This window comes from Pelmatolapia mariae, linkage group LG16_19, assembly GCF_036321145.2.
Source record: "Pelmatolapia mariae isolate MD_Pm_ZW linkage group LG16_19, Pm_UMD_F_2, whole genome shotgun sequence".
Lineage (NCBI taxonomy): Eukaryota > Metazoa > Chordata > Actinopteri > Cichliformes > Cichlidae > Pelmatolapia > Pelmatolapia mariae.
Genome location: NC_086241.1, coordinates 20,830,770 through 20,840,824, shown reverse-complemented (window position 1 = coordinate 20,840,824; position 10,055 = coordinate 20,830,770). Strand labels below are relative to the sequence as shown.

At 40.5% G+C, this 10,055-nt stretch overlaps 1 protein-coding gene across 3 annotated transcripts in view; it reads right to left on the bottom strand.

The window, feature by feature from the left end:
- Positions 1–1,192: 1,192 nt before the first annotated feature.
- The window catches only part of sytl5 (synaptotagmin-like 5), a 46,817-nt gene continuing 37,954 nt past the window's right edge, over positions 1,193–10,055 (bottom strand). For all 3 annotated transcript variants that reach the window (XM_063499075.1, XM_063499077.1, XM_063499076.1), the window contains 7 exons: positions 8,788–8,966; positions 8,608–8,710; positions 8,322–8,483; positions 8,121–8,229; positions 5,728–5,866; positions 5,022–5,230; positions 1,193–4,387 (listed from right to left, as the gene is read on the bottom strand). In XM_063499075.1, the coding sequence (XP_063355145.1) occupies positions 4,245–4,387; positions 5,022–5,230; positions 5,728–5,866; positions 8,121–8,229; positions 8,322–8,483; positions 8,608–8,710; positions 8,788–8,966 (1,044 nt within the window). In that variant the 3' untranslated portion in view covers positions 1,193–4,244. The remainder of the gene's footprint in view (positions 4,388–5,021; positions 5,231–5,727; positions 5,867–8,120; positions 8,230–8,321; positions 8,484–8,607; positions 8,711–8,787; positions 8,967–10,055) is intronic.

The following is a 10,055-nucleotide window of genomic DNA, read 5'->3' as shown; positions in this document are numbered from 1 at the left end:
AAAATATTCAGATTATATTCAGTTTGAGTGAAATACAATTTAAATAGTATGAATACTTTGCATCTTCAGTACAAGCAGCCACAATCATGTTGTTGACTTCACAGTTACCCAGATGAGTTTTTTCATCAGGAGATCCTTACTGAAAAGGCTAGCTGCTCACAGAGTGCTCCATCAAAACATAAACAGAATACTGGAAGGGGAAAAGGTGCACAAGCAACAGGGATGACGGCAGTTTTGAGAAGATCATCAAGAAAATTCTATTCAAGAACTGACTGAGGATGATGTCATTGTATCAAGAGCCACGACACACAAACACATCTTTAGGAAAGAAGCTACAAATGTCTCATTCCTAATATTAAGTCAGTCCTGAACCACAGACATCAGAAAGCGTCTTACCTGGACTGTTCCTCAGTGATCCAAAGTCCTCTTTTCAGATGAAATCACATTTTGCTTTTCTTTATAGAAATCAAATTTTAGAAATTAAATTCTGGTGGAGTGGAGACACAGAGAATCCAAGGTGTTTAGAGTACCGTGGGATGTTTCTGCAATATAATGATTGTGGTTTCCCCGACATCTCCTGGTGTTGGCTAGCCTCTATGCTTTAGCTTGCTTCTGAATAGGGAGCTCCATATTCGCCTGAACATTAAAAGTTTAAAATATGGGAATATTTTTCCACTTTCTAGGTGACCTTAAGGGCACAGAATTAAACCTGTTACGATGTTGAGCTCTTTATTGGATATGTTGTTTGATAGACGCACGTACAGAAGCATTCTGAAAATAGTCAGTGTTCAACTAGTGTTTATAAAGTCCAGTGTGAAGTTTTCAGGTCATCTGCAGGTGTTGGTTGAACGTGATAAAACACAGTGGACCAAAATCGATGCACCCATCTAAGAGGAGATTTCAGAGCATGCTTCCAGCTGTATGTAGATGCTGATTTCCCTTTCAAACAGGTCTTATCAGCCCACAGTGCCTAAACTGCCACCAAATGGTTTGCTGACCATATTGTCATTGCACTTGACTGACCAAACTCACCTGAACCAAATCTCAGGAAACACGTCAGCAGTGCCACAAGCTGAGCGCCTCCATGGTGCAACAATCTGCGGTAAAATGAGTTAAACAATGACTGAACGTATAAATGAACACGTTTTTAAGACCGAGCCAAAGTAAAATCAAGACTAAAATGCGTACAGTGTATGGAAAGAGTGTTTAATTCAAAATATTCTCGTAACACATTTGGGATGAAATAGGCTTTCAAACAGTGAATCTGATGCATGGAAACCAGACAACAGAGAGTACATGCTGTACATCAAGAGTTTTCTCAGTAATTGGGTATTGCGCGACTTGTCATGTATGCTGGACAGTTAACACATGTATTATTACTATAACTGGGTGTCAGACTGGGAGCTGAGAGCGGACGGTTTTCAGAGGACAAGCAGACAAAATTGGCATTCCACATAAAGAATTGCTCCACGGAGTTTATCTTGAGATGAGTTTTTGTCAACTGTGCGTTTCATCGCATGACGGTGGACCACAGAGCTCCGGGCAACAGGGGCAAGGTCACCGACTGTCACTGGCTCATTACTGAGATGGAGGCGCTCGCCTCAGTGCTGACTCACTCTTAGCAAACAGCCTCCTTCTCAGGGGTTGCTGGGAACGCACTTCTCAGGGGTTGCTGGGAACGCACTTCAAATAACTCTGTTTTCTAGGAGTAAAGTGACAATGTCAGTGCTTTATATAATCTTTTCTTTTTCTCTAATACCATGCATTTTCTATTATCACACTGATACAGTGTTACGCAATTTACATCAAAGCTAGTCTAAGCTGGGTAATCTGTAATTATTTAGTCAAACAAAACAAAAAAAACAAAGCAACTTTCTTTTTTTCCCTCAAAGAATAGGACTACGTCAGGTTTGGACTACAAAACAGCAGAAAGGTGTCAGGGGTTGGGGTAGAAAACAAGCATTGTGCACATCACACAGGTCATGAAAGAATGCAAACTACTGGCTAGTGACATTTTCCAATCATGTTACTTGTCTGCTGTTTTGTACATGCGACAATGTTGGGTCAAGTGCGGATTTTGGGTCAAGTGTTGGGTCACACAGCCCTAGAGACTGATGGCACTTACCAGTTGACAGCAAAAATCCCTGACCTGTTTAAGAACATGTATTTGTGTTTGTTGCCTTGGTTGCTAGCAGACTGTTCAGGTTGTAGTTATTGTCAGAGACTTGCCAGCTACTCACTGGTGGAGTGGTAGCGCCGTTGTGAAAAGTGCGATAATAACCTCAACAGTTGCACCTTTGACTTTTACTTTGAAGGTGAAAGTTCTGGGTTTTCCATTTGCCTTGCACTTTTTAAAGTTTATTTAGCACTTTGCTAGTTGTTAGTGAGTGTTTCTAGGCAAGAAGGCATCTTTCACACAAATTACAGCCAAACTTGACACTCTGCTAACAGCCAAAGCAATTACAAGGAGGTTTTTGGTGCAGCAACCACTTGCAAACCAGTTGGGGAATACAGATTTTACTCATGACCGGTGGTTGCATGGCATTCAATATGACGGACAACTCAAGCAATGTGCACAAATTACCTCTATTACTGGTCAAATAATTTCAGTCTATAGCAGCGTAATCTCAAAGGCCATAGTGTCGTCTGAACCTGGCATAAAGCTGCATACACACAGGGAGCGATTTGCTTGACCCATCGTTTTGGTAAACGACGCATAAATTCCAGGGTAAGGGTTAGGGTTATATGTGGTTACTAGTTAACCCTCTAATTTACTTAGTACTTGCTTCAGCCACTTGCCTTGAAGTTGATAAAAGCTTGTCTCAGTACCCATCCACTTTGTGGCAGTGTTCCCCCCCCTCCCTCGTCCACCCATAGTAGTTTAAAGTTGCCAAATGTCATTGACTTCCTGTAGCATTTTACTGCAAATCGCTTCCCGTGCAGATGCACTTTCAAAGGACAACAGCCATGCAAGCAGCAAACCTAAATGCTACAGTTAGCATACCGATAGTGTGATGTTTAGCTTTACTGTGTTAGCATGCTAACATTTGCAAATTAGCACTTTGTTCTGACCAGATGGGGACACTAAACAAATGTTCAGATCGCAAGAGTTATTAAAAGAAAAATTCTAAGAGGGTTATGAATGCCATAACATTTTGTTCACACAGTTTATAGGTTAAAGATATTGCACTCAAAATTCAAATGCGACCCTTGAGCGGCTGATTGAGGAAGTTGGGTTCACTAGGATGCGCCAACCAGGAACTATTCATAGTTCACCAGCACAGCAGTTTTGAACATTGATATAACACCACTTTACAGGATAAGTGAAACCTTCCTCCTGCAGGCAAAGCCCAAGGGAATATTAGGGAATTATTATCAACCTGAGGGTACATCCTATGGGGACAATGAATGTACAGGATTCACAACATCCTTCCATTGCTTTACTATCCATGGAAAAATTACCCAGCTACACCGAGCTTCTCAAAAGTGACTTTTTTCCTGCTCTTCTATTTTAATGTCAGCTGAGTAAATTTAATTTAATTTTTCATTTTATTAAATTATATGTATGTATATGTAATTTAAATCTCTTCATCAAGTGTTCTGTTGCTAATCTCTTCCTTAATCTAAAAGAAAGCCTATGAAGAAGTAAATTCAAGTGAAAGTACTTCTTGAGCAGCACAGTAGTAAGAGTGAGTCACTTTCTACACCTGTACACAGCTGTTTGAGGGGATGAACTCAACATCCCATGTGCTTCAAAGCAGGATTCAGCTTTGCTGTTTATAAGGGGAGTGTTCACATTTATTTATAACTGATCGGTGCCTCGTCTAATGCCTTGTGAATGGTCTCCAGCAGCTACATGCAGAAATGACTCACAGAGACACAGACGGACATATTGGGAGTCACCCTGTGCTTATTCAGAAGGTACAGTATGTTAAATACAGCACTTGGTTTTCCATAAACAGCAGTGTTTGGTCAAGACTAGATGCTTTTGAGGATTGAGGGGCACATGTGAATGAATTTGTAAGGCATGACTGGCTGCTGTGGATGGGAGAAGGGATCTGAAGAGAAAAGAAGCAGGGAGAGGCACGGGCTTTGTTCCTATTCTGAGTCCTGACCCCTTCACTGCTTTCTTTTTTTACCCCTTGACCGCTCCACTTTTCTAGCTCCTCCTCAAACCTTCAGACAACTTCTTTCCCTTCTCCCTTTCAGTCTCAGTCTTTTCTCTAGCTGTGCTTCGTTTGGGTTCATGTATTGTGCTTGCACATGCTGGATCGCAGCATCAGAGTGCACTCATGAGGGACTTCAGGATTTTCAATCATTCGTTGCCACAGCCGCTTTTCCTCCCCGTACGAGTCCATCCAGTCGACCTGCTTCCCATAGCTTTCCCCTGATGGGAGCAGAGAGAAACACACACATTTGTTTTACTTTGTTAGAACTAGACAGCCCACAGTTAATAGGATTTCCATATGCTTTATGATTTTTGCTTAATGTGCAAACCGTGCATGTGCTTGAAGAGAACTACTAGAGTAAGGTTTGCATGAGGCAGTTTTCTTTTCCTCATACACCAATAATGCCTTTCCTTATTTTTGTACAGACATATGGATGTTTACATTTAATTTGACCAGAGTTTAAAATAGTGATGTTAGTATATGTGGAAATAATGCCTGTGACTCTAATTTCGAACATAGTCCAAAAAACCAAAAAAAAATCTATTTATAAGTGTGGGAAATCTAAAATGTAGGCTGAAGTGTGAAAATGTCTGTTACATTGTGGATGTGACAGGACTGTAGCAAAATTATGAATAAATATAAATAAGTCTGACTTTGGCTCACAGGAAAATTACAATTATTGTGATAAATAAAAGCATCCATTCAAGCAGATATACAACATATGAGTTGTTTAAAAAAATAATAAAACATTTTCTGCAACACTTTGACCGTAACAGAAAATATATATGGAAATTTCTTCTCTCATAACACTGGCTAACCAGATTATTTTGTTTTCCTGCCACACAGTCTTACCTGTGCCAGCTCCCAGCCTCACCCCTCCCAGGAAGACGTTGCTGGACACAGTTTCTTTGTCCCACACAGTCAGCTCCAGGCAGACGTTGTTGAGGTCTCCTGGCTGCAGGCCGCAGTAGGTGAAGGTGTGGTTCCACTGTGGGTTCACGGTGTGTCGCTCCACCACGGTCTTGTGCTTGGTTGACTTGTTGCTATCAGGAAGGAGGTATCTAAGAAAAAGGATACAAGTTACTTAGTATAAGCTGTGTTTTTTTAAGAAATCACAAATTAGTCCACTATCATTCATTTTCCATGATACTGCATCAATAGGGTAGGGGAAAATGGTATAAATAAATAAATACAGTCATTGAAAAGAAATCAGAGGACGACAAAAAAAATGACATGAGATGCTCCAAGAGATGCAAGACTGACCCCTTCAGCCATGAAACAGCTTCAGAAGTAGTAAAAAGGTGACTACAGAGGCAGAAAAATGAGTCTCAAACTCTGTCCATGTAACTTCATGATTTGGACTTACAAATGTAAATGATCTAAATGGTATTTGACATCTCATTTCAGAAAATGTAATCTATTTTGGCATTTACAGTATGTTATTCTTCAGTTTAAAATCTGGCACTAGTTGTAAGTTATATGTGTGCTTCATAAAAGCTGTGCCTACTCTGACGTAAAACCTCATTACGTCATTCAAATTCATAAACCAGCGTCTCACCCTTTCACAAAAGGATCCGAGTAGCCTCCAGACTTGACAGCAGTGAGATTTTTGGCTCCTTTGACCAGCAGCTCAACCATGCCCCCTTCAGGCAGAGTTAAAGGGCTCGTCTTCTTGCCCTTCAGAAAACTCTTTTTCACTGCGGCGGTAGGAAAAGCAGACAAATGAATCCCTGTGCAAGCGCAAGTTTATATATGTAACATTAGATACAAAAATAAATAAAATCAGTCATAACAGTAAGAAAGAGATATCGATGACCTGTGCACACTGACTTACACAAAAAAAAAATTGATCACGAGTCAATAAAGAAATGGCACCTTTATGCAGAATCAATAAAGGCATTAGGTTCAATAATATCCATCCCTACTAGCTACAAAGCAGTGACTCATGCTTTTAAAGCATATGGCCCTTCATGTTTTATTTATTCAGGAATTCCAAGAGACAAATTTAATTCATGCAAACCACAGCAATGAAAACCATGCAGCCACATGTCACACATGACCACATCAGTTACCATAGTTACATGCATTATTATTATAAATATAAGCCAGTAAAGAGGAAAAGTTTCACAAAGAAAGTGTTTAGTATCTCTTCTGTGATGTGGTCAGTGAAAGATGATGGAAGCCTCGATATTAACCCACCTTTAAAATGAAGACCTATGTTAACCAGTTTTTATGTTACTTAGTATGATGAATCCACATGAGCATCATCTGTTGTAGACAGCATAGTGGATATTTTTGGTGTAAGAACACAAACGTAGTTTTTCCATTTCTGTTCAATATTTTGTACATTTGCATTTTACGCATTTTAAATAACTACTGCATGCCCATGATGCAGTATTGTTTGGTTTGTAATTTTTGTCAGGTGTTAGGTGGTTGCTAGGCAATATCTCAACACAATATAGCTTGCATAATTAAAGTTTTGCATTTGAAATAAATTAGATGTTGTGAAATTAAAATGATACAATGCTTTTATAAGACATTATAGGAGCATAAATTACAAATGGGTCTCTTTATCTGTTGGTAGGTGGCTGCTAGGCAACATGATGACACTCCACGATATAGATGAGTACCTTCAGGAGCCTAAGATGTACCTGGTTGCAAGCAAACGGATGTTGTGTACTGTAGTGATAAAATCTGGTGGTCAGGTGGTCATCTTATCAGGATTTTCACAAGAAAAGAACACACTAATCCCCCCCCCCAAAAAGTCTCAGCTATAGCAGCTATTGTGCACAACTGGACTTTAGCCCCTAGTTTAGAGCTGTGATTTAGCCCACTGCATTCCTTCCTTCTCAGATTTAGCAGACCTGATCCATACATGCATCTGGTTAAGACAAGTATTAGACTTAGTTTTGGAGTGTGTGTGTGTCTGTGTGTGTGTTTGTGTGTACATCTGTATGATTAAAAAGGGTCATATAGAAAAAAAAAAATCATAGAATTTCTTTCAGCCCTGACCCCTGTGACAATCCTCTGCTTGCACCAACCTTAACAACACCACTTGCTCTACAAAACTATGCAGTGCTTTATAGATGTGTAGGAATATTTTTCACTAGTCACAAACAGGAGGTCAGTTTCTGTTTTTTAATCATTTGGGCAGCAGTCGAGCAGCCGCGCTGCAGTAATTGGGGATAAAAACCAGGGAACGTCTGAAAGTAGCGAAAAACAATGTTTTCAGGTCAGACGGGGATAAGAGGGATTTTATTTTAGATCCAAGAGGGTTGGGCAAATATATATTTATCCTCATTAGCAAATCAACAACTCACTGGTAGGTCACTCATTATCACAAACTCATGCTGTGCAGTCAAACATTATTCAGACACTCAGAACTTCAAAGTTTTAAATATAACAAACATGTTAAAGCTAAAATTTTGTGATTTTGTGGTTTAAAATTTCACTAATAAGGAGCTAAGAACAAGAATAAGAAGAATAAGAATAACTCTGTTGATCCCCGAGGGAAATTCAAATGTCTGAAAGCTCATCTGCTGTTTGTATGAGAAATGAAACCCTGATGGCTGTGGGTGCGAATGATTTTCTATATCTCGCTGTTTTACAACAGAGAGAGCGGAGTCTTCCAGTACTGATGCTTTTTTGTTTCATAAAGATGTTGTAAAGAAGGAGATCAAAGTTATTTAGGATGGCTTCTAACGTCTTTCGTGTGCATCTTTCCACCACCTCCCCCCAGCATGTCCAGTCTGGCTCCAATTACAGAGCCAGCTTTCTTCACTAGTTTGTCCAGTCTCCTTGCATCCTTGTTTCTGATGCTGCATTCTCAGCACACTTGCCAACACAGACTGACAGAACATCTGCAGCAATGTACTCCAGATGTCAAGAAATCTTATTATATACAGTATATCATACTGTAAAGTTTAATGGTGATGGCAGCCATGAATATACCTTGTACTTGGTCCGCAGTCGGTGTGACGTTCTTTCCCTCAGGGATGTATTTCAACACAACAGTCAGTTCTCCTTTATACTGGAGCATTGAGTCTATACTGCCCTCCACCTACACACACACACGCACACATTAATAAACCAGATGCTCATATTTATACGAGGTAGCTGAAAAACACCATACGTGCTGATTCAGGCTGCCACCTTGGGCTGCAGCGTGTACCACTCCTCTATGTGGCAATCGAATTTCCAGGCGTCAAAGGCCAGCTCCACTTCTCCCAGGAAGCTGTTGCGTCCAAACCGGTCGTGGTGCCATACGGACACCTGCAGGGTTCGTGTCTCCAGCTGCGAGTGGCTGATCACATACTGAGAGAGAGGAAGTTCAAAAAAAAAAAAAATCCCACAAGAGAAGATCAACTGAATGTCGCTTTATGATGTAACATATTAATTCATTGCTCTCTAGCTCTTGTTGAGTTTTCCTCTCACACACCCGCAGAGTCTCATTGAAAACAGGGTTAATGGTGTTGGCCTTGATGCTCGTCTTCCTCTTGCTCTGTCGGGATTTATCTGGCAACAGGTAAGTCTTCACATACCTGCCACAAGAACACACAGCAGGTTATAACAGAGTCCTCTTACGCCATTGTGCGTGCGTGCGTGCGTGCTCTCTTACGCATCTGTGCGCTGCCTCCTCTCATCTCCTACTGCCAGGTTGTGACATTCTTTCACAAGGACACTGAGAGCGCCGGTCTTGTAGCTGTAGCTGACATTGAGCAGGATCTCGCCGCTCACCTTTGCGTTGCCATAGTCACCGGTCTCGCTGTACATGCTCATCGTGCTGTTTATACTGCTCTACGAGGCCAAGGCGAGAGATAAAGGTGTAGATATGAGACGGCGACGATAAAGGAGGGGAGAAGGGAGACAGGGGAGCATGTGACGCAAGAGGAGTGATGAAATACAGTGGAAACAAAACACGATGAACAAAAGACGAGGAAAATCTGCACAATGTTCAGACTGAGGCTCACGTCAATCATTACTGTCACTGGAAGTTTGAGGGAAGTGCAAAACGTGAAGCTTTCAGGGGGTATAAATGAGAAAAAACATATTCTGTCTGGGAATGTCAAGACATATGAAAGGATGCGTGACATGTAGCAGCGTGTAGACAATGTTTCTTGTAATGTTGAATAAAGAAAGGATGAGCTGATTAGCTTCCCTGTAGGACTTATGGTTTATGTAGTTCCCATCTGTATCAAGCTTCTTCCTAAATTTGGAATAGCCAGTTTCAAAATGTTAGTATCCTTTCATGTAGCTTTTCAAAGTTACAAATTTACTGTCAATCAACCTAATAATTTGTCACTTGGCCAATCTTTTAGAAGTTTAACAGGCATTTGTTGCCATTTTTGGAAATTTCAGAGACTGAACATTAAAGATGTCGAGTCCACAGTCACATCAGACCTGTGAATGCAGCAAACTGTGTCAACTGAGAGCCTAGAGAGATGTGATTTTGCTTGAAGAACACTTGTTGCTGTTGGTCGTCAGCTTAAATAGTCAGATCCACAGGGTTATAACTGCCATAGAAATTAGGTCTGCTCCATCAAATAAAAGCCACATTAGCAAACATGTAATATAATAAAAGTGAACATTTTTTTAAAAAGTTAAAAAGCGGTAAAATTCTGACTTGGGTGGCTGCTCTTTCTGAATTTTCACTGGTTGCCCATCGAATTAAACAGTAACATTTTTATGCCACATTCACCACCACAACTTTTCCCCTCACACTGAACACTTGCCAAACCTATTTCTCTGAGGAAAAAAAAATCTTTGCAATCACAGCAGGTAATTATGTCTGGAACATTTCTTTAAAAGCATGACTGCTGTAGCTCCAGACAGGATAAAACTGGCATAATCCACTGATAATAATATTGCTGTCCAGGGAGCAAAAGA